This window comes from Nomascus leucogenys, chromosome 11, assembly GCF_006542625.1.
Source record: "Nomascus leucogenys isolate Asia chromosome 11, Asia_NLE_v1, whole genome shotgun sequence".
NCBI classification, from domain to species: Eukaryota; Metazoa; Chordata; class Mammalia; order Primates; family Hylobatidae; genus Nomascus; species Nomascus leucogenys.
In genome coordinates this window covers 33,697,471-33,721,498 of record NC_044391.1, presented here as the reverse complement: position 1 = coordinate 33,721,498, position 24,028 = coordinate 33,697,471, and the positions used below count along the sequence as shown (strand labels likewise).

At 35.4% G+C, this 24,028-nt stretch overlaps 1 protein-coding gene across 2 annotated transcripts; it reads right to left on the bottom strand.

Moving 5' to 3' along the window:
- Positions 1 to 711: 711 nt before the first annotated feature.
- Positions 712 to 23,221, bottom strand: TMEM106B (transmembrane protein 106B). Of its 2 annotated transcripts, none has more exons than XM_003252567.4 (8): positions 22,999 to 23,221; positions 19,408 to 19,626; positions 15,896 to 15,959; positions 9,957 to 10,116; positions 4,565 to 4,705; positions 3,939 to 3,988; positions 3,262 to 3,315; positions 712 to 2,544 (listed from the first exon to the last, which is right to left on the bottom strand). In XM_003252567.4, the coding sequence occupies exons 2-8, from the start codon at positions 19,622 to 19,624 to the stop codon at positions 2,406 to 2,408; spliced, it is 825 nt and encodes a 274-aa protein (XP_003252615.1). In that variant the 5' UTR covers positions 19,625 to 19,626; positions 22,999 to 23,221; the 3' UTR covers positions 712 to 2,405. The 2 variants fall into 2 exon arrangements, with proteins under 2 accessions (XP_003252615.1, XP_004089614.1); XM_004089566.3 differs by having other exon boundaries at positions 22,878 to 23,167.
- Positions 23,222 to 24,028: the final 807 nt, after the last annotated feature.

The following is a 24,028-nucleotide window of genomic DNA, read 5'->3' as shown; positions in this document are numbered from 1 at the left end:
GATAGAGTAAAAAAAAAAAAAATTCAAAAGATGAAGAAAAAAAGATTCAAAATTAAGTGACTAAAAGTAAATGTTTCTTCTACTTTCCATCCTTTTCAGGAGATACTATGCATGCACTCTAATAGTATATAAGAAGCACAGATCATCAGAAAAATCTGTTTAATTTACACAATATAATTTTCCAAGGTTAAAAGACATAAGCAAGAAATTTTCCAAGGTTAAAAGACACAAGCAAGAAAACAAGGATTGATTTTTGTATGAGTATATCTAAAAGATAATTTTGAAGAAATGAATGGTGATAATGAAGTAAATGGGACATGAGGACAGGATGGGAACATAATAGAAAGGATATGATAAAATGCCTTTAACTTTTTTTGATTTTACATAGTCACTAAATGTGTAAAATTTACACATTTTAGTAAATGTGTAGTTCACTAGCTAAATGTGAAAGCAGACAGGTGACTGGTCACATATGGAGAAGCAGATTTGGAAGCCCTACTAGAGATATAGGTGATTTTTTGAAGTCACATAATTAAAATTTTTGAGACAAAAGGGGACCTATATCATATATAGACATAGATCATGTCAAATGAGAAAATGAGAATGATATAAAAAATACAAACAGAATCTGTATCAGAGAAGTATGCAGTAGTAGTCAGAAAATATAGCAGAAGAAAAACGAAAATGAAGTTTTTTTTTTTTTTTTTTTTTTACTGGAAAGGCCATAATGAACTTAAAGGACTGATTTGGGTTTAATAGTAAGGATGGCTTGAGTTAGCAATGAATTAAGGGAAGACTAGTGTTAAAAACACACACACACACACACACACACACACACATTCAACGAATTTAAGATACTCAGGAAAACTTGGAGAAAATAATATGAAAATTAAGGGGAAACCTGAGTGTGTTTAAAGGCAGAATTAAATAAAGCTTATGTTTTAGGGTTGAGAGAGTCAGACTAATAAACAGGCTGTTTCAGACCTAAGTTAGGCACTTAGGGATGGGGAAAGGGAAACCTGATTTCTGTCACGAGAAAACAGAACGAAATTAATCTCAACCCACCTACATTTTTTGGTATCATAACCACTCCTACACTTAGTACATATTTTAAATGTCCCTAGAACTTGGTAAGTGAAAAGACAAAAAAAATCAAATGAAAAATATTGAAAATATAAAACAGCAAAGTTGAATAAGTCATAATCTATATTTGAAAACAATTTTAAATAAAATTAAAACCAAAAGTAGAAAACTATAAAAAAGTAACTACTAGAGGCATCATATTCCAAGTGATATGCAAAGTGATTAAATTTCTAAATAGGTTTTATTTTAGCCACCATCATTTAATGACAGGATTTCTTGAACAACTTCTATCAAAAAAATAATTTCCTCCTCTGAAACATTGATAAAATTGATAACTGGGTACCTAACAGTTGTAAAACATGTCTACACCATTCTTTAGTATGAAAAGCAACATAAAAAAATGGAGCATCAAAATATTTTATTTCAAATTTATTTTATGCCAGATCCAACATGTAATTGGAACCTATTCCCAATCTATGGGTTTCTGAATTTCATTTTCCTATTTATTGTATTTTTATGAGAAACTTGTTGTAATGAATCTGTACCACTTTATTTGACATTGACTAAAGCTGTATAAAAGCCATGCACAGTTTATTTACAGTATTGTACATTAAATGATAATGTTTGAAGGTCACACAAAGATTTCACAAAACTATAATACAGAAAGATGTGTGAAAACATTAGGGGCTTTCAAAATTTTAGGTATGAAATTTTGCAAAGATTATTTTGACTTGTAAGTGTTAGGCAATCACTAACCTGAAATAAGTGACAAAAACATGCAGATGATTACCATTTCAGCAAATGAAAAGCTATAAATGTCTAGCTAAAAGCTAAAATACTGTGTAGCTGAAATACTACCATATAACAATGGGAATTTATAAAACAGGAAAAAAGGTTATTCTTTAAAAGTCTTCCATGAATAATAGACTTTCAGTAATTTTCTATAAAAACATTCAGAAATTAAGTTTCTCAAATTCTGTTTATCACCAAAATTATGTTTTCAGTAGTGACTGGAGCTATGACTTTTAAATAATTATTTATTGTACTATAGGGGAAGTATCAGCTTTTCCCTATGGGGATAGGCTGGAGAAGGAAAGCAACCAGTAAATTTAGATTCAAGTAAAAGATCCTAGTACAAATATATTGTTAACACAGAGTGGAGAGTTACAAGAACTGCAGGTCCACATACTTTTAACTGTACTCTTAGAAGTGTAAACTTTAGGTTTGTTCAATTTAAGGTCTCCTATTAGGAAATATCTCTTCATTGAGAGTATAGGAAATATCAATAGATATTTCTTCTTTAAATCCATCTCTTCGAGTTTTTACTGTTGTGGCTGAAGTACATTTAAATATTCAGACTGCCCCAACTGATAAGTTGTGTTTCTTCCACAGTCGACATACTGATACCTCTCCTGGGATATCTGTTCAGAGTGGCCAAAGTATGTTGTTGTGACAGTAACTCTAAAAATAATGTAAGTGAGGAGAGACATTTAATAGTTATATTAGAAGTTTTTCCATAATGAGACTACTTTTACACATAAAAATTATCTCCCAGAAGAGAATATTTGATTAATGATAACTTAATATTGTGCACACAATCCTCTTAAGGAATATTTCCCCAACAGACAACAAAAATGGATAACTGAGTGAGCCCTGTCGATACCATTACACATATAAGCATAATATTTTAAAACGATTATCTTCTGTTAAAAATATAAAAGTTCATTATATGCTTAAAAGTGACCATGGTTCTCTTATCATAGAAAAAAAGGTTAATCAAATGTCAGCTAATGGTCAAAACACCAAACCTATAATCAACAATGTTTTACTGGCTTAGATAACACCCAATTTACAAACCAATAATATTCTTATTACTGTTAATGACTATTTGTCAAGGGAGTAAGGAATTGGATATGGGGCCCAGTTCACTGTATCCTTTCCATTTTCCTGAACTCTTGTGACATCCAGATTCACTATTTAGCAGTCACGTAGTCTTTCACTACTTCTCTGAGCAACTGTTTCCTAATTTTTTAAGTCAGTGATATTTACTCATAGCACTCTTGTAAGGCTTAAAACCCAACTGAGGTGGCATTTATAAAGATGTGTATATTATAAGCCAATGTTATAAATCTAAAATGTTAACAAGCAATATCTCTTTCAAAAAAGATTTGTACTTACTGCATCATGAGTACTATGTTATGCACTTTGATGGATATCAGAGTACAGAAATCACTGTTAAAGAAATTAAAATGTGAACAAACGCAAGTTACTACATTATAAATTAAAAATTCTCCTTCCTATATTAAAGCTAACGGAGATGCTAAGAATATATCATAAGCATTTATTGGTTGAGCATTTTCTATACTTCAAACAATGACTGATATATTCATGACTTCTTACTCGAAAAACATGTATGTATTCACACCACTGCAGTTGCAGGGTTGTTTAAATGCAGGCTATAAATTACTTATATATTTTGCCCATATTCTGAAATTTTGATAACTAGGTTATTATCTACCCTAAAATTCTGTATCTACGCTTATTCAAAAGATGATGAAAATTTGTAATTATTTTAACATAGTAACTAAGTTTAACACAGTAACATAGTAACGAAAAATAAAGTAACATGGTATATATAACCCTAATTCTGAAAAATAAATAAAAAACAAATTTTATGTGTATACATACATGAATATTATATATGTTGAAAAAGAGGAACAGAGAGGACCAGAAGCCAGAATACTACATAATGTACTCTTTTTGACTGATAATAGAAATTAAAAAATATGTATACTCTTTATACTTTATACACTTCATTATTTGATAATAAAAAGCTATTATAAATCAGAACTTACTACATATAACTCATTTCCTCTGCTATAATGGTAGGTACTGTGTAATCAATCTGAAAGGCAAAAGGAGAAAAATTGATAGAGAATAAGATCAAAACATCAAATATTTCAGATATACTTCATAACTTCAAAGAATTAGAAATTTTTCTCCCTTTACAAGCTTGATTCTCAAAGATTTCATCTTGTATGTGTATAAGACACATTTCTTTTTCTTTTTTTTTTTTTTTTTTTTTTGAGACAGGATCTCACTGTGTCACCCAGTTTGGAGTACAGCGGTGTGATCATGGCTTGCGAGCCTCAACCTACTGGGCTCAAGTGATCCTCCCACCTCAGCCTCCCCAGTAGGTGGGATGAGAGGTGCACACTACCACACTCAACACATTTTTTTATTTTTTGTAGAGATGAGGTTTCACCATGTTGCCCAGGCTGGTCTCGAATTCCTGGGCTCAAGCAGTCCACCGAGCTCAGCCTCCCAAGGTGCTGGGATCACAGGCATGAGCCACTGTACCCAGCGGAGACACATTTCTAAATCAAGTTTTTGAGGAAATCCCCCACCTCCTTCAAGTTATATGATATACAAAGGTGACATTCATTTAACTCTTACAAAGTATTTCATGATTGAGTCTTACTTGTTTCATATCAAGTGGACCAATATTGGTTATGTTGTTTAAGCGTGCCTTTCCAATAACTGTTTTTGAAAATTGAACTTGGGCAGTGATGTTTTCAACTTCGACAGAATAATAGTTATTGTTCGTTATATTTAGTGTGTTCTACAAAAAAAGGAGGCAGAAAATGTACAAGTTAGCTAAAAATAAACATACAAATATGTATTTAAAATTAAAGTAACTTCAGCTGTGGCTATGCTTCATTAATTAAGAAAAAGAAAGTAATACCAAAATGTCAAAGAAAATTAAACCAATTATTTGGTTTTATGCATGAGTACTATGTAAGTAATATACCAAGAATAAAAACATAATTCAACATTTAAAAAAACAGAAAATGTATAGCTTCAGAATATTAGTAAGCTGTTTTCTATTCTATTAAATACAAAGATGATCATTTAAAATGTTCAACAGTACCTAAAATTATCTTTTTTGTTTAAAAGAAATTGCTATTTCAACTTATACACTAGTAGAGATTTGCAACAGCTCACTATGAAGAAGAAATGGGCTAGATTCAAGTCTGGTTGGTTGGGGAGAAATGTGGTTGCATCATTCACATGCTTAAGTAACAACTAATAGCTGGGATCACCTTCTACATTTCTAATTTACAACTATCATCTCAAATTACTGTAAAAAACAGTCATTAAAAAATTTAAAAATGTTAAATAAAAAATAACAGGTATATAAAAGATTTAAAACACTCACACCAAAAGGTATCACAAACAAAATCCGTAACACTAAATGATAAATAAAAGAAATATTTGTAAGCATCGGTTATAACCTATAACATGCAAAGAGCCCTTACAAATTGAAAAGAAAAAGACAAAACTCTAACAGGAAATGAAAAAAGAACAAAGGATATACATAAACAAATCAAAAAGGTACAAAGCTAAATGGCCAAAAATATTTTACAATGCTCAAATTCATTTATAGTTAGGAAAAAGTTAATTTAAGTAAAAATGGAATATTGCTTTAAATTCCTCAAACTAGTACAATTTATAGAAAGCACCAAATTCTATTCCTGGCACAGATATGGGAAAAGGGTATATTTGCATACTGCTAGCAAACATGTGAAGTGTTACAGCCATTTCATCAGTAATTTAGTTATATACATTAAAATTAGAATTATGTATAGACTCTGATCTAGCAATCCTACTTCTGAGCACCTATTCCACGGAAATAAAAACATTAGGATGCTAATGAGTGTTATTTGGAATGGGAAGAAAAATCCTGACAATAAAATGAATTCTATTCATAAAAAGAATGAATAAATTATATTAAGTCCTTATATGGGATATTATGAAGCCATCAAAAAGAATCAATTAAGTCAGATAATTAGGAAAGATTTTTACAAGGTATTAACAAATGTGAAAACCAAGATGCACATAAATAAGTACTAAATAATATTTTTTAAAAATACTGATTTTTATAAAGCTGAATATGTGAGTGTATACATAAATGTTAATAGGAATATGGAGAAAGATATGAAACGATGCAATATGGGATGAGCTGAAGGAGAGAAAATAGTTTTAGTAAAAAAGGATGAAAGAATATGCTACAGTCAGCAATCATATGATTACATTTATGGAGTCATTTACATTGGTATAGTCACAAATGTAAAGAAATTTCAAAAAAGTTCTCTAACAGTAAAAATAATCTTTAAATATATAAACATTTTATCGATTTGGCTCTTAATGTTCATGTCAATTTCATTTCTAGACATGATAGGGATAGTTAATTTGAGGTCAATGGATCTTCTGATAAGACCAAGGATTGAAATTTAGAAGAATCTTGGAAGTCTTTGTATATGCAAAATTATGCTGGTACATGTCTTTTTCTGTACTGTCCATAAGTTTCATTAGAATATTTAAAGGATCAATGATGTAATACAGGTTGAGAATACAAATGCTTATGAGAATTAAGACAAAAAATAAGACAGAATAAATAAAAATTTGTAATAAAGGTTAGACATTTGTTGCTCAGAGTAGTGAGAATCCATTTAATTTAAAAGATGAAAAGAGATCACCATAATTATTAACAAAGACTCTAAACTACCTATGATCTTTAATTGGCAAATATACTTTCAGGAATTTATCCTAAAGAAATAACTTGAAATGGAAACAAAGTTTAAGCACAAAGATGTTTTCTGAATATTTGTAACAGTAAAATTAAACATCCATTAAGAAAATGGTTGAATTAATTATAATATGATCATGTAAAAGACTACACAAGACCATTTAACATGGGAAAATGTACTGTGACCTCAGTTGAAATGTGCATTTGTATATATGTGAATGAATGTGTGTATCCTTTACACATGAGAATGATTATATTCGTAAATGTATATGCATTGTTCGTAAATATAAGTATATGGTAATAGTTCGACCTAGGTAGTAGAAGTAAAAATCTTTATACATTATAGTTTTCAAATGTCTTATAATGACAAATATTTTCATAAGTAGAAAGACAAATGTTACTAAAAAGTAGTACTACTAATATATACTACTCATTTTAAGAAAGCAAAGCAGTTCCATTTTCAAAATACTGATAGATAATGTACAGAAAATTCAGCCTCTTATCTCACTGTCATCTACTTAAACTTAATGTTTATCCAAATAATCTTATTTTTCATTTAATGTTCAGTCTGTCTCAGTTTAAGTGACAGTATTCCAAAATGTGAGAATTTCTGCATAATTATTTAAAATAGAGTATGATATTCACATTTAAATATACTTGCTGGTACTTAAAACATCACATGGCTTTTTATTATTTATTAGTACATATTTATGTTATTTGACATGAAAAAAGGCTTTGGAGGTAGGCCAAAAAAAGTCTGGCCAATGTTTTAAACAGTGTACAAAAAAGAAAATATGTTCCTTGTTCCAAAGGGCTAAGTGAGAAAATACCCAACAATTTCCCAGTCGTATAGCATTGTGTTACAAATGTTTTATTCACATATATATATATTTTCCCATATTGTTGTTTTTAAAGAAAAAGCCCTTAAACTGGCAACTTTTGACAGAAAGCAATAAGGATAAATGGATCCACGGGATCCATTTTTTCTCTGTAATTAAGTAGTGATTCCACTTTAACATACCATTCCATTTCACTCACTGTCCCGACAAACCTCCCTCTTTCCAACCACCACCACAGACATCTCTACCTCAACCTTAACCATACCATTCACCTCTGTAAGAAAAAACGACTATCACTCTTCCTGGCAGATCACTGTCACTCAGATATATCTCATGGCTGGCCAATAAATATCATCCCTTTTCCTAATTCAATAGTTAGCAAACCATGCTCTTTTCAAACAAATGTTAACATGTAAAACAGGTAGAAAACCTCTCTAAGGTTTCTGTTTGTTTTGTTTTAATGAGTGGCAAAGCTACACGTCCTTTCAAAAACAATGTCCTAAGAAACACACATTGTTTGCAAAAAGAATAAAGCTGGAGGCATCACTTCAAACTATACTACAAGGCTATAGTAACCAAAACAGCATGGTACTGGTACCAAAACAGAGATATAGACCAATGGAACAGAACACAGCCCTCAGAAATCATACCACACATCTACAACCATCTGATCTTTGATCAAACCTGACAAAAACAAGAAATGGGGAAAGGATTCCCTATTTAATAAATGGTCCTGGGGAAACTGGCTTGTCATATGTAGAAAGCTGAAACTGGATCCCTTCCTTACACCTTGTACAAAAATTAACTCAAGATGGATTAAAGACTTAAATGTTAGACCTAATATTTAAAAAACCTAAAACCATAAAAACCCTAGAAGAAAACCTAGGCAATACCATTCAGGATGTAGGCACGGGCAAGGACTTCATGACTAAAACACCAAAAGCAATGGCAACAAAAGCCAAAATTGACAAATGGGATCTAATTAAAGCAAAAAGCTTCTGCACAGCAAAAGAAACTATCATCAGAGTGAACAGGCAACCTAAAGAATGGGAGAAAATTTTTGCTATCTACCCATCTGACAAATGGCTAATATCCAGGATCTACAAAGAACTTAAATCAAACAACCCCATCAAAAAGTGGGCGAAGGATATGAACAGACACTTCTCAAAAGAAGACATTTATGCAGCCAACAGACACATGAAAAAATGCTCATCATCACTGGCCATCAGAAAAATGCAAATCAAAACCACAATGAGATATCATCTCACACCAGTTAGAATGGCGATCATTAAAAAAACAGATGGTGGAGAGGATGTGGAGAAACAGGAACACTTTTACACTGTTGCTGGGACTGTAAACTAGTTCAACCATTGTGGAAGACAGTGTGGTGATTACTCAAGGATCTAGAACTAGAAATACCATTTGACCCAGCCATCCCATTACTGGCTATATACCCAAAGGATTATAAATCATGCTGCTATAAAGACACATGAACATGTTGTGTTTATTGCGGCACTATTCACAATAGTAAAGACTTGGAAACAACCGAAATGTCCATCAATTATAGACTGGATTAAGAAAATATGGCACATATACGCCATGGAATACTATGCAGCCATAAAAAAGGATGAGTTCATGTCCTTTGTAGGGACATGGATGAAGCTGGAAACCATCATTCTAAGCAAACTATCACAAGGACAGAAAACCAAACACCACATGTTCTCACTCATAGGTGGGAATTGAACAATGACAACACTTGGATACAGGGAGGGGAACATCACACACTGGGGCCTGTCGTGAGGTGGAGGGATGGGGGAGGGATAGCATTAGGAGAAATACCTAACGTAAATGATGAGTTAATGGGTGCAGCACACCAACATGGCACCTGTATACATATGTAACAAACCTGCATGTTGTGCACATGTACCCTAGAACTTAAATAATAATTAAAAAAAACACAGAGGGCATTTTCACATATGCTAATTTACAAAAGAGAAACCAGTCACTTGTATTTCATCTTTAAAGCTGATAAAGGAATGGTCTATTAAAGGTGGCAAAAACTGTATTTCCCAAATACAATGAAATGAAAACGTTACATTTATAAAATCTATCAAATCAACTATGTCAACAATTTGCTAGAAGTTATTCAGAGTCATATGTTGAAAAGTAAATTGTAATCCTTTTTTCTTTTTTTAGTTTATTTTACCCTCCTAAAGACATTTTCAAATGCTAAATGATTCTGTAGATACAGAATTGCCAGTATTTATTATTGCTATTTTTAGCAGAACCAGAAATGGTAGAGAAGGTCAATACAGAAAAGACATACAGAAAGCACACTGACCAGTGTCACATTTAACAAACATCTCTTCTCAATGGGGACAAAGGTGCTGCTTAATAGGATAAAAGAATGAAGTTAAACATTTTTCATATAAACTTATACTCACTGTGATATTTAAATAAATTGTACGCTTCTGAACATCATAACTGACATAGGCTGATTTTACACCAATGTATTTCACGTCGATAGAGCGAGGGAAAAGGAAAAACACAGCCAATCCAGAAAGGAGTAGACAGACAAACACAGAAGCCATCACATACAGCTTTCTGAAAAGGAAAAGAAGGTATTTAAGTACATGTGCATCAGAAATTATATAATGCAACATTAGAGAAGGTACGTTCAATTTCCCCCATATATCAGCAGCAACATATATAAGATACTAAATGTGACCAAATTTTCACATCTGAAAGTATTGGGTATGGTTGAGTCTGAGTCTATTAAGTGTTAAGATGTTCTCTTTAAAAGATGAAATCAGCGGGATGCGGTGGCTCATGCCTGTAATCCCAGCACTTCGAGAGGCTGAGGCGGGCGTATCATGAGGTCAGGAGTTCAAGACCAGCCTGACCAACATGGTGAAACCCCATCTCTACTAAAAACACAAAAATTAGCCAGGCGTGGTGGTGCGTGCCTGTAATCCCAGCTACTCAGGAGGCTGAGGCAGGAGAATAGCTTGAACCCAGGAGGCAGAGGTTGGAGTGAACTGAGATCGCACCACCGCACTCCTGCCTGGACGAGAGAGCAAGATTCCATATCAAAAAAAAAAAAGGAATCACATTTTTGGACACTGAGATTTTGGGCTTAAAAACAACAGAACATTTACTTTCATGACTGCCAGAGCAGTTTTCACATTAGATTCAAGCTGAGGAGCTTCATACAAACACACATTTCAAAACTTCCTCTGAATTCACTGAAGCAGAATTTTCACATGTGAGTTTTGCCATTACATGATTCCCTAAGTGATTGCTCATCAGAACCATCTTAGAAATAATAATGATAGGGAAGGGAGAGCATTAGGAAAAATAGCTAATCATGCTGGACTTAATACCTAGGGGATGGGTTGATAGGTACAATAAACCACCATGGCACACATTTACCTATGTAACAAACCTGCACATCCTCCATATTTTTAAAATTAAAAAAAATGACACAACCACATGCCTCATCAATGATTCTTACTATAATTAGTCTTTTTTTGAGTATTCTCATCTCAAAGTACTTATGTACTCAGTTTTTAAGATATTCTTTACATTGATCAACTCTGCTTTGAAGGTGTTGTTACGTTTCTTTTTCTAATCAAGAAAAGATATATTACGCAGGTATAAGACAAGGAAAAAACTAAAACTTACATGCCTTTGATATTCTTCTAACTCTCCTGAAATGTGTTTTCTCCATTTCTTGCTCTTTCCAATATTTGTAGGTAAAAATTTCCCCTTTTCAAGGTTAACCTCAAAACCAGAGTTTCAAATAACTATTTCCTGTTCTCTCTAATATACAAGTCCTCTACTGGATGCCCACAACATCCTTTTTTGTTTCTGAGTCTTGCATGACAATTACTTATTTTCCTTACATTCTACTTATGCAAAAATTTTCCATTTTATTGTTTCTCCCACTCTCTCTTCGCCATTTCCTTTCTAAATGCTCTGATGGATTTAATCTTGGTATGTATTACAAGAGCAATTAAAGTGCCTCCTGCAGATATTTTATAAATATTTCTTAGTGTTTTAAGTTGCCCAAGTTAAGAACAGGGCAAACTGGTTTATTAAAAAACAAAACAATACAAGCAAACACAAATTTGCTAAGTCACTGCTACTAAGTCCATGCTGTTGTCTTGAGCAAACAAAGCAGTTCCCACTCGCTCATTTTGGACTCCCGAAACCTGAGTAGGGTAGTGATCCCCACTGGATTACCTAACAGGAAATTTAAACAACGTTTATAGTATCTACAATACACCAAAATACATAAAAAGGCATAAGAGTTTAACATCATCATAATAAAATCTGAACTTTGTTGGATTTTCTACACTTCAGCGTTTTATTTTTAATTACTTATGGGCTGGTGAATCCATCATAATCTATTTAGTCCTTAGGACTTATAAGTCAGTCCTAGTTGTGAATAAATGAACCATGTTCTAAATTACTCTGTGTACCAAGTTTGTAGCCATAACAAACGTTATTGAACCTGGTGGGACAATAAAACAACATTCCATCTAGTATTTCATTCCAAATTGAAAAGTTGGCTAGTTTACTGACAAAATATATGTCTCCATTACAAAATTAATTAGTAATGATTTTTCTTATGGCTCTAGTGATAGCAACCAAATCCTGGGGGTTATAAGGTGCTGATGAAGTTATGAAAGTTGTGTGGTATATCTGCAATCAAGTTAGAATTCCACTTTCGCCATTTCCTACCTGCAGTATTTAACGCAGTCTACTTTTCTTCTGCTTTAAAATCCATGTTTGAGGATTAAATGACATAGCTAAAGTATACAGACAAAAGCAATTGATAAATATAATTTTCTAATAATCTCACCACAACTCAATTTGTAAAGGAATAAAGACCCAAAGTTGTTCCCAAAATATTATAATTTTATTACAAATTGAGAAACAACTGTTCTTGGCCTTGTGTGAGCTCTGAGGACTATTCCCTCTGCTCCTATTGGGTGGTCTTTCCTCAGCCTCAGGTATGTTCCTCACACATATATGTTGATCAGGACACAGCTGCAGGCTTAAGAGCACCCTTTTCAGCTCTCTACCTTCTGGTACTCGGCCCTGCTAACTCTAGTCATTTTGGCTTTCTGGACACCCAGTTCCATCTCCTCCATTGAGGAAGACCACTGAGCTCTGCCTGGGTTGGTTCCTTCCTTGTGCTGTAGGCTGGAACCTTTCTCAGACAGTAAGCTGGTATAATCACAGGGCTTGCTGGTGCAATCATAGGGCTTATCTCCTTTGTTTTTGCTTTCTGTGCTGGCTGATGTCCAATGTCTGAAAATATTGTTTACTATATTTGTCCAGTTTTACAGTGATTTCAGGTGGGGTATTTCAGGCAGCATTCTATTTGGGTAGAAAGTGGAAAATTCAATTTCTTTGATTTTGTATCTCTTTGGTCTTACTGCTAAAACTCTTGCTCCCTAAGGCATTTACGTAATAACTTACTTACTTTAAGTATAAAATTTCCAAACTACACCAAAGGTACTCCTAACAATGCAACTATTAAGTACTGTTTAAAATTTGTTGTGATTCTCTTTGCCATTTGGAACACAACTTACTAGACATTTATAGTCATAGTACAATGTTTTCAAGTCACTTAAAATAATTATTTCAGTTTTGTTAGTGTCACCAACTTCATATACAGTTAGAATAATGTTTTCTTTTGTCTCAATTTTTGGCAGTTACTTTTGATTTCATCTTTTAAGTTATGTAAAAAAATATGTACACAGATATAAACACACACACACACACACACACACACACACACACACACTTTACTTGCTTATCCACTCCCTCTTCCAAATTCCTTCCCAAACTCAGAGGTGAACCAATTGTATTAGATTTGGTTTATCATCCCACTGTTTGTCTCTTTGTGTGTATATGTGTGGGTGTGAGTGTGTGGTGTTTTCAAAGAAAAACATATTGTCAATATCACACTGTAGTAAAATACAGTTCTCCTTCCATTTACCATTGTGTACATGTAGTATCTTATTCCATCAGTCCTCTATTATTGGTATTTACATTGTTTCCAGTTGTTTGCTTCTGCAAACATTGGCACAATGAATAATTTGTGCAAATACCATTTACTATATTTGACAACTATCCTTCGAATAAATTTTTCAAAGTAGGATTCCTGAGCCAAAAAGTAAATGCAGATGTAATTTGGCAAATAATGCCAAATTTTCATTCACTAGCAAGGAATGAATATGCTTGTTTTCAGTCACTACTGTTGACAACTGTATGTTGTCAACATTTTGGATTTTTGCCAATGTGGTAGAAATGGCATCTAAGTGTAGTTTTAATTTGCATTTCTATTATGAGCAAGATTGGACATCTTTTCAAATGTTTAAAGGTCATTTGCATTTCTTTTTTGTGAACTAGCTGTTCATAGCTTCTATTCTGCTTTGGAGGTTGGCCTTTTTCTTCTCAAATTCTGAAGCTCTTTATAGAGTAAGGATATTGGCCCTCTGTCTGTGATACGATTTGTAAACATTACTACTCAGTTTGCTATTTGTATTTTGACTTCAGTTAAGGTTTTGTCTTCATTCTGTAAAAGTTTTTTTGTCAAATTTATCTTTTCCGCATTCAAAATCATAGTTTAAAAAGTTCTCCCACTTTTAGGTTATAAAGGGATTAATCCTAATTTCCTTAATATTCATATCTGTCTATATATTTTGTAATAAAAGGTCAGACTGTTTATAAAATCCTTGGTTCGTTTTATTTTCCTGATTTAAATATGTCACGCCACTGCTTATCTGTTTGAGGCATTGTAGTCAAGAAGCAGCATGCCAATCTGATTTTCTAACATTTATAAATTAATTGATCCTTTTGCCTGGGTATTTAGGAGTTTTGTTGTTTTCTTAACCTTAAAGTTCAGGAATTTCACTAACATGGGTTGATTTTTTTCAGGATTGTGGTGTCTTTTCAATATGTAGGTCTCTGTGTTCTTGATTTAATGTTTTGCATTTGTTCAGTTCTATTCCTTTGGTTTTCTTCTTCAGATGCTCCAATTACATACATGTTTAGTTTTCTTTATTTGACTTTTAGACATTTTCTCTCAAATCCTTTACATCAATTTATTGTTTATGTTTTCATTCCTCCTGTTTATGTTCTATTTCCCTGACTGTATTTCCAATGTATTTGTACTTGTGTTCTTCCAGTTTTGTGGAAATGTTTTTCTTCTAATTCTTTCCAGAGGTCTGTAAATTCTCTCTGCACATACTCCCATTGTTTAGTTATCTCATTTCTGAGCTTCTCAATTTCTGACTTATGCTGTCCTGTTATAGCTTCTATAGTATTAAGTTAAAGTGTTCATCTGCTCTTCTCACATGCCTTTATTAAAGTGTCAGTATTTTGCTCAGCTTACTTTCTTCAACTTCTTAAAAAGTATATTTTTATAAAGCTTTGTTGCAATCCTTTCCAGGTGTTCATGTTTAAATGAAAAGAGCTTTTGTACTTTTAAGAAAAGGTTCCATTTTCGGTGATGGAATATGCCAGCGTTGCTTTGCTAGCTTCACTGTTCAAGGGCTCCATCCTCTGTTGATATACAAAGTATTTGAAAACATGGCCTCCATGTATATTTATCTCCACAGTTTTGAGATGATCTCCCTAATATCTTCCTTCCTAACTCCTGTTCTGTAAACATTGGATTCTACTCAACAACTTTTTTTCTTGAGGATACGTATCTGTATCCTTGCAGTAATTTTTGTTTCCACATTTCCTAAGGTCTCTGAGGATTTAGGATGGTCCAGTTCCTTCTGATCTTCTCGAAGATACTTAGCAGATCTCTGTGGTCTTTTTGCACTTTCCCCAAGCTAGAGCATGCAAATCTTGTCATTTTTGCAGATTATTCTTGGAAATATTTGCTGGGTGTCCTCTTCTTTTGGGACAAAGTATTTGCTTTGTGTATCAGGGCTCATATGATCCTTAGAAACTCTTTTTGCTTTCCTTCACAACCTCCACACAGCTGCTAAGGCACTTGGGGTCCCTGCTGTCATCATGTTTAAATACCAATTTTTATCCTGGGGTTGTGGAGTACACCTTATCATCCAATTTTTAATGAAAATTTCATGTGTGTGTATGTGTTTCCTACTGCTATTCTAGATCTATTTACATAGATTTGAGAAGATAAAGATACCATACTGCTTTCAAGACCTTACCCCAACCAGAAAATCCTTTCTTGTCTGTTTAAGGATACAAAGCATATGATGACATAATTTAACAATGTGACAGCATTTTTCCTTTTAACAGTTTTAACTAGTTATTATACATAATTTGAAAAAAATACAAAAAACAAAAATAAAACATAAAACACTGCCATATTCTTAGAATCACTTACGTTCTTCTTGGCCTTAATCTCTGATCACTATATGGAATCAATGCCACCAGTTGGTTTTCTTGCCCTAAATGTGAAAGAAGTAAGTTTAGAAATTACTACGATTAGTTAAAAATATAATGGCTCCCCATCACAATCTGGTTTGGAAAGACCAGAATATCATCTGGCACTCATCTGTTTCCTTTAGTAAATTGCTAAGTCTTCAGAAAGTACCCAGCAGAAGTTCTAGAGAAGACAGCATGTTTTTTGACACCTAAATGTCTAGCTAAAAAAAAAAAAAAAAAAAAAAAAAAAAAAGAGTATAACAAATGAGGGCTCCATTACTTTTTCTTCCACTAAAAAAAATCTAAGTCCTAGCTTTCAGAAGAGCTAAATTGACCAGGCCTTCCTTCAGCTTCACTGGTGTCCATTAAGACTGATTTGGTTGTCTGGATGACAGAAGAAGAAACATTGGTATCTCCCTTTCCTGAAACCTCTATCCTCTCTATCATTGCAGAGCTTCTGACACTCTCCCCCTTGAAAACCAAAACCAGCCTTTGAAGTAGAAGTCTCAAGCTTTAACAGCCCCCTACATAATGAGCCTTCCAGGGCCCTTTCAGGTCTCACCCCAATCCACATTAAAGTCACTTCAAAATCCATGATTTCTTTCTTGGGTTGAGCTATATCCATAAGTTTAAAGGATAAATGGACCTTTAAATGTCAATTTTATAATCTTATTAGAAGTTGGCTTATCATGTTAACTATTAAGGTACCAGATAGTCAAGTTCTCTTTAAAAGCTTTCTAAAATGCTTCTGTTATTCCCCTGACACATCTGTACTCTTCCTCTCATCTGTGCTCCCCCATCACACCCATATATAATTATACAAATACATATAACATGGCTATCTGTATCTTTGTGTGTTTACATATCTCACCTTGTTTAGTGGTATTCATCTGGCTAAAACTACAACCCTGGTTAAAACCAACCCTCTGGCTCCTATGCATATATCAACACAGCTAAACATGGACACACAGAAACACACAACTACACTCACTGGTTTCATTTTTGATTACTCATGTCAAGTAGCACTTACTGATGTCAACAATCATACTACATTTCCCAAGTTCATACTCTCAAGCTCACTCTCCAAGACCACAATTTTACAACTTCAACTCTCTCCAAATCTTTAATATCTTCTTCGCTATCCTCATTCTTAGTTCATTATGTGATAAACGGAAGAGAATTTCTACAAGCTTCTATTATCAGATCTATCCACCTACCTGCTTCTGTGTCCATACTTTACCTTCTCTTTTATTGCCAAGGATAAACTACCCGTGCTTATAACTTACCTTTTATAGAAAAAAAGAGCAGCTCTTTGTTCTTGTGCAGATCTGCCCTTTCGTCTATTCAAGAACATTGCTCCAATAATTCTCTTATCTCCTGAATTACCAATGTTTTCTCTACAGATAATTCTCATCAGTATACAAGTGTCTATTATTCACTCCATCTTACAAAAAAAAAAAAAAAAAATCCCTCACCTGACCTCACAGCCCCTTCTAATGACCACCTCTCTTCTCTCTGCTATGGGGCCAAACTCCTCAGAAAATCTATTTTCTCTCTATGTAACATCTCGTATGCACTCTTGAGCCCACTCTATACATGCTACACATGCCTTTACCAAAACTGCTCTTTTAAACTCTCCTGTGGCCTCCATATAACCAAATCCAATGGCCAGTTCTCAGTCTTCACACTACCCAGTCTATCAGTAGCATATGACAGGTGGTCACTCTTTCCTCCTTGGTATGCTTTCTTCACTTACGTTCCATGATACCAGACACAATGATTTCCTCCTCTCATTCTAACTGTTCTTTCTCAGGGTCCTTTGTTAATTCTTTCACTGACCTTGATATGCTAGTGTCTCAGGATTCAGTGCTAGGGTCTCATTTTGCTATCTGCACTGACTAGCTTGCTGCTGTCATCCAGCTGAGCTTTAAGTGTCATCTATACATTGGTAACTTGAGGCTGGGCCCTGCAATTGAATTCCTGACCCTTATGATAACTAACTGCCTAATGAACATACCCACTTCCATGTCAAATAGGCATCTCCAAATATCCATGTCTAAACTTGAGCTCCTGAACTCTCCTGTGACATATATATTCAAATAATCTTTTTTTTCAATTTTAATACATTGCTACTACATTCTTTCAGTTGCTCAAACAAACCCAAAAAAACAAAAAACTCTGGAGTCATCCTTGATTTCCTACTTTCCATAATCTGCATCCAGGCGGCCAAAAAAGTTTACTGGTCATACCTCAAAAATGTAACCAGACTGCTAAAACAGTACTCCCCTATCCCCTGGGCCTGGTGCATTAATCCCTTCAACTACAATAATTATTTTATTCTTAAATAGCTACTATCCCTGTGAAAATAAAACCATCATACTCAAAGGCCAATGCAAATGTAAACTTCAATTCCAACCCACAGCATTTTAAGATACATTTTAAGCATCTTAAAAATGTATACAAAGTATACTTTATACTTTGTCCTTCTTCCCTCTGGGTGTCTCCAGGGTCACATATCAACTTTCACCAAGAAGATAATAAGAATAGCATAAAGTATCTTTATTATTTCTACTTATTGCCACTGTTCCTAAAGTAGCTTACAAGCAGCACATAGGGGATTATTTCCTTCTGACATCCCCTATGATATATCACAAACAATTTTTTTTTTTTTCAGTTTGGCTCATTTTCACATACCATCCCTCTTCATAGAGTTTCTTTAACTGATTAGGGCACAGCCAGCTTATTCTTCTTTAGATAATGAATTAAAAATATTAGGTTGGGCAGGCGTGGTGGCTCACAGCTGTAATTCTAACACTTTGGGAGGCCAAGGCTGGATGATCACTTGAGCCCAAGAATTCGACATCATCCTGGGAAACATGGGGAAACTCCATCCTTATTATTAAAAATAATAAAATTTTAAAAATAACATGAAAGAAGCAGCTTCCTTACACATTAATTCTGGCTGGGCATGGTGGCTTACTGCTATAATCCTAGTACTCTGGGAGGCCGAGATGGGAGGATTGCTTGAGGACAGGAGTTCAAGACCAGCCTGGCCAACAATTGCGAGATCTCATGTCTTAAAAAAAAAAAAAAAAAAAAGGTCAACAAATTACTTAAATTGCTTCTAACATCTGATATAGCAAAGTAGCAAGTAACTATGATGTCATCTCTATAGATGCCAAATAGGACTAAAAGTTTTCGCTTACAAGGCAGTGAATATCTGCTATAATAGCAGGTGGGAATGAAAAAATACTGGAGGTAGTGAGGTGGTTTTCTTTACTGCTTTAGGAACCTTAATTAATATTTTATTTGTTTCTTTTGCATCTTTTTGACTGAAGGTAACTGATATATTTCAACTTTAATTCTAAGAGTCCTCTAAAACAGGTGGTTCCTGAGACCCATAGTTTTTATAATACTTGAGCAAATACCTAAAATCATTATTTAAAGGGAAAACAATGCAATAACACATACCCCTAGGAATTCTTCCTGTTCCCTGACAAGTAGGGCAGGTGACACTATCTCTTCCTGTAAATTCCACATATGGAAACTGAGAGACATCTCCATTTCTTCCATCTTCATTATGGACTTCACTATTAACCAGTCCATTCCTCATGTTTTCAGATGTGACTCCATCATAAGCATCTTCTTTGCTTGAATGCAAAGGCAAATGAGAAAGAGACTTTCCCATGTCTAAAGAAAAATAAAAATCTTACAGTAAACTTCAGGGAAAAAAGTACATTCAAGAACACTATGAGATATTTACACTAATGAATTTAGAAAAGTCAAGGAACAAACTCTGTAAAATATTTGAAGGGATTTATTCTGAGCCAAAAATGAGTGAACAAGGCCTGAGGCACAGTCTCAACAGGTCCTGAGAAAATGTCCTCAAGGTAGTTGGGTTACAGCTTGATTATACATTTTGGAAACAGAAATTACAGCCAGAGGCATAAATCAATAGATGTAAGGTATACATTAATTCAGCCCAGAAAAGCAGGACATTTTGAAGCAGGGGTGGAAGGCTGGGGGGTGTCCAGGTCATAGGTGCATAGGTGGATTTAAAGATTTCCTAATGGCAATTGGTTGAAACTGTTAAACTCTACCTGAGGAGTTGAAGTCAGCAGAAAGAAATCTTTGTAGTTAAGACAAGGGAGGAGGTTGTGGAAGCAAAGGTTCTTATTATGTAGATGATGCCTCCAGGTAGCAGGCTTCAGAGAGAATAGTTTGTAAATGTCTCTTATTACTCCTTAAAATATTCTAGGCTCTTGGTTAAATCGCTGCTGAATTAGGAAAAGATCTGGAAAGGAAAGGGGATTCTGTACAGAATGTGGATCTTCCCCACGAGAGACAGCTTTGCAAGGCCATTTCAAAGAAATATATTTTGGGGTAAGATATTTCGATTTCTCTCAGGGCCTGCTATCTGTCGAGTGATTCTATATCAGAGTCAGGTTGGGATTTGATATCTTATTGCTACAAAGAGACTCTTGTTAGTCTTAAAATCTCTGTTTTAATTAATGCTGGTCAGTTGTGCCTGAATTCCAAAGAGAGGAAGGTACAACGAGGCATGTTCAATCCCCTCCGCCCACCTTTTCATCATGACCTACGTTTTTAGGTTTACTTTGGAATGTCCTTGACAGAGGAGTGGGGTCCACTTAGTTCGGGGGCTCAGAATTTTATTTTTGGTTTACAGAACAAACATTAAGAGAATGTTCAAACTACCTTTTGGATTATACCTTTCGGATTAGGATTATATTCAATCAAAATAATGTCTGAAACAAAGGAGCCATTTACCAGAGTCCAGAAGTGTTTTTTTAAACAAATAATGTGAAATGATGTCCTATCATGCTTACGATGAGAATGGGCTTTCAAACATTCACATTTGACAAAAGTCTACACCTGCAGGTTCTCTGAAAAGAAACATGCAGGTTTCATTTTTCTTAGAATAAAATAAAAATACATTCTACCTTTTAACTAGTTGGCACTAAAGGCAAAAATTGCTTTGGGTAGATGATAACTAGGTATTTGATGTATATCACCAAGTAACTTCAAAGTAGTACGTTTCAGCCTCTGAAAATTCGCGCACCTTTGTGATAAATACAATCACCACTCTTTTCCACCCTTAAATTTCTTGCTTTAAACATTCAAACACTTGCAACAACAATAAAAAGCCCAAAATTCCAAAATCATGCAGTTTTTTTTACATTCAACAGTTGACAGAGTTAAAATTATGAAGCCAATGTTCCAAAATATTAAATATAATTTACCAATACAAAGCAGCAAAATTTAGAACACTAACTTCAAAAATTTTAGGTTAAGAGTATCAAAACAACAATACAAATCTAAAAATCTAAGTAGAAATAATTAGTACTAGTGCCTACAGAAAAATAACTTCTGCAGGTAGATAATGAAGTAACTTTATACTTAAGATCATACCCTTTTAAAGCTGAAAAGAACTTAATAGTCATATAATACACCCTGCTGGTATTTTCCTGCTTATAGCTTGAGAAAAAATAAAGTGAAAAAGTAAAACTTAAAAACAACATAATTATACGCCTTCTAAATTTGATATGTCTTTTATTGGTTCCTAAAAATAGATTACATTCAGACAGATAGCATTTCTTTCAAAAATTCTCACTTATTTAACAAAACAGACATTCCAAGTAAGTCAATTCATCCTAGAGTATGAAGAAAATTTTACTTTCTAGAATTGGCATGCCTGATGGGAGGCTGCTTGGTGGGTACACTCTGTGTTGCTCCAGTGCTGGATGCACTGAGGGCTCTGACTTCACCAGGATGTCGTGTATCAATGTAGCAAATTGCACTTGTACCCCATGAATATATACAAAATAAATACAAAGATAAAAAAATAAAATTAGCATGCCATCCACTTGTTGCTGTCACTCAAACAGAATTTAAAAAACTATACAAATAGTATGCAAATTGTAAAATGAGATTTTCACTTTCAAAAAAAATAATCTATATATTTATAAAAATCACTGCCCACATCAAAAATACAAATGATTTATGACTTCTAAAAAATCATTGTCTTAATTTGGCTCAATGACACAATACCCCAGTCAAATCAACACCTGCCAGCCACAGGTAGGTTAGGGAAGACTTAACATCACCGTCTCCACACACTGTAACCTTGGGGTCTATGCGGAACACTAGATGAATTGGGATCATTGGGCCTTATCAGCAAGGCCTTAAGGGCACCCTTGCTGGGATCTCAGTCAACACAGCCAGGCTGTAAGCTGCATCTTAACTGCAGCGTGTTGAGAAGAAAGACATAGAAAGGCAAACTCAAGTGGCTCTCCGTTTCAGCCTGTTTCGTGTCCTAATCTAATAGCTGCCATGATCGATTCTGCTTTAGGTAGGTGTTTGGACAAGTGCCAGACTTTGTGAGACACTGGGAATCCCTGGCCTTCTCTACTAGATTTTCCTTAGAGAACTGACAAGTTTAACCACTTTTATTCTTGGAGACTCAATGGTTTAAAAAAGGGGTGCTAGACCCTCTTCTGCAACCTCTCAGGGCTCAATGTTATAGCGGTTCCTTACTTTACTGGAAGCCAACATGGATATCAGACTCAGTTTGGAGAGAAAAAATATATCACAGCACTCCAATTTAAATGGCTCCTGATCTTCTGTGTAGACACTGGTTTTAGTTCTAAAAGGGCTTGAGAACTAAGGAAACCAGCGCCTTTGAAAAGCTCCATAAACAACACCTAGCACAAAGCCTACTCTGTAAAGCTGAAAAATAAGATCCCGGCACCACGGCAAGAAAATTCATCAACAGCAAAAGCAAGAGGGCCACCTGGCGCTCAAGGTGTGAGGGCCTAGAGGCAACCCAGAGGCCGGGCTTGGGCCAAAGCCGGGTGTTCCCAGGCTGGGCCTCATTAGAGGCGACACAGCAACTCGATCACGAGCCCTGACCGCCGCCGTACCTGCGGCGGGCCCAGCACCCCAGTGGCCTCCCCTCCTTGTCAGGCCCGGCTCAGCTGCGGCGCAGCCGCTCAGCCCCGCTCCGGAAGGGGACCTGGGGACTGCACGTCCGGGGTCGCTCACCGGCACGCAGGGCACTGCGCAGTCCCGGGCTGCTTCGGCGCGGACAGGGCCGAGGACAGGGTCGCGGAGTCCACAGTCCCGGGAGCCGGGGGGTGGAGCGACCAGCCTGGAGCGCGCGGCCGCCGCAGAGCTGGGACGGGGGAGGGGTAGGACAACCACGGCATCAGCAGAGGCCAAGCGCTGCTGTAACCTGCGCCCGCGCCTGCGCAGAGCGCTCCCGGAGGGGGGGGTGGGTGCCCCTGGCGTGCGCGTGACGCATGCACCTTTCTTCCTCCTGCTTGAGCCCAGAGGCGTCGATCATGTATGTGGGATTGTGCGCTCTCCAGGTTTCATTACCTTCGTGTTCCCCAGACTTCAAAGTAAAGTGTCCACTCTAGCCACGAATTACCTAGGAACAGTCGCTCCTCCTTTTTCCCATATCAGACCATTTCCTTTTGCAAAGGGGAAAAATGTGCACCATCTGCCTCAGCTTTCAGCTGAGCAGCCTCCACGCTCACGCAATGCGAGTTGTCGCTGACACTCTGGTCCCTAGGAATGGAATAAACTGGTCCGTACACACGTCGCTGACAGCAGCAAAGCTACTTCTATTTTAATTTAGAAACTTGCCAACTAGAAGGAAACAGCAAGCGGCAAGGCCATATTTTTTGTTTTTGTTCGGTTTCGTTTTACTTTGCCCACGCTGCCCCTCCCTACCCCTTAACTCTGGTGCTAGTTACAGGTGTGTGAAATCCCGTCTGGGATCCCAGTACTTAAGCTCTTCGCTGTGGGTTGGGGCTGCCCTCCCCCAACGTCTAGGTCATTTCACTTAGAAGATAAGAACAACGACAAAGAGTCGTTCTGAGGGATCAATGAGATGCCGGTAATAATATTAAGGGCACTCTAGTCTCATTGCCTGCGGAGAGTTTAACGTTTAATGAATGGTAGGCATTGTTATAGTCACAGGAGCAAGGAAGTGAGAGTCAGATATTTCTCTCCGCTAAGAGGATAAGTGTGATCCTGTTAGAATTCCCTGATTCTAATTGGGAAATGA

Bases quoted from the DNA above. Each gene is read 5' to 3' on its own strand.
- TMEM106B (XM_003252567.4), bottom strand. From the start codon at position 19,624: ATGGGAAAGTCTCTTTCTCATTTGCCTTTGCATTCAAGCAAAGAAGAT. The intron at 15,960-19,407 runs GTATGTGTTATT...TTTCACATTTAG, and splicing joins AACAGGAAGAATTCCTAGGG to GGCAAGAAAACCAACTGGTG. The intron at 3,316-3,938 runs GTAAGTTCTGAT...TTTCTTTAACAG, and splicing joins GAGGAAATGAGTTATATGTA to TGATTTCTGTACTCTGATAT.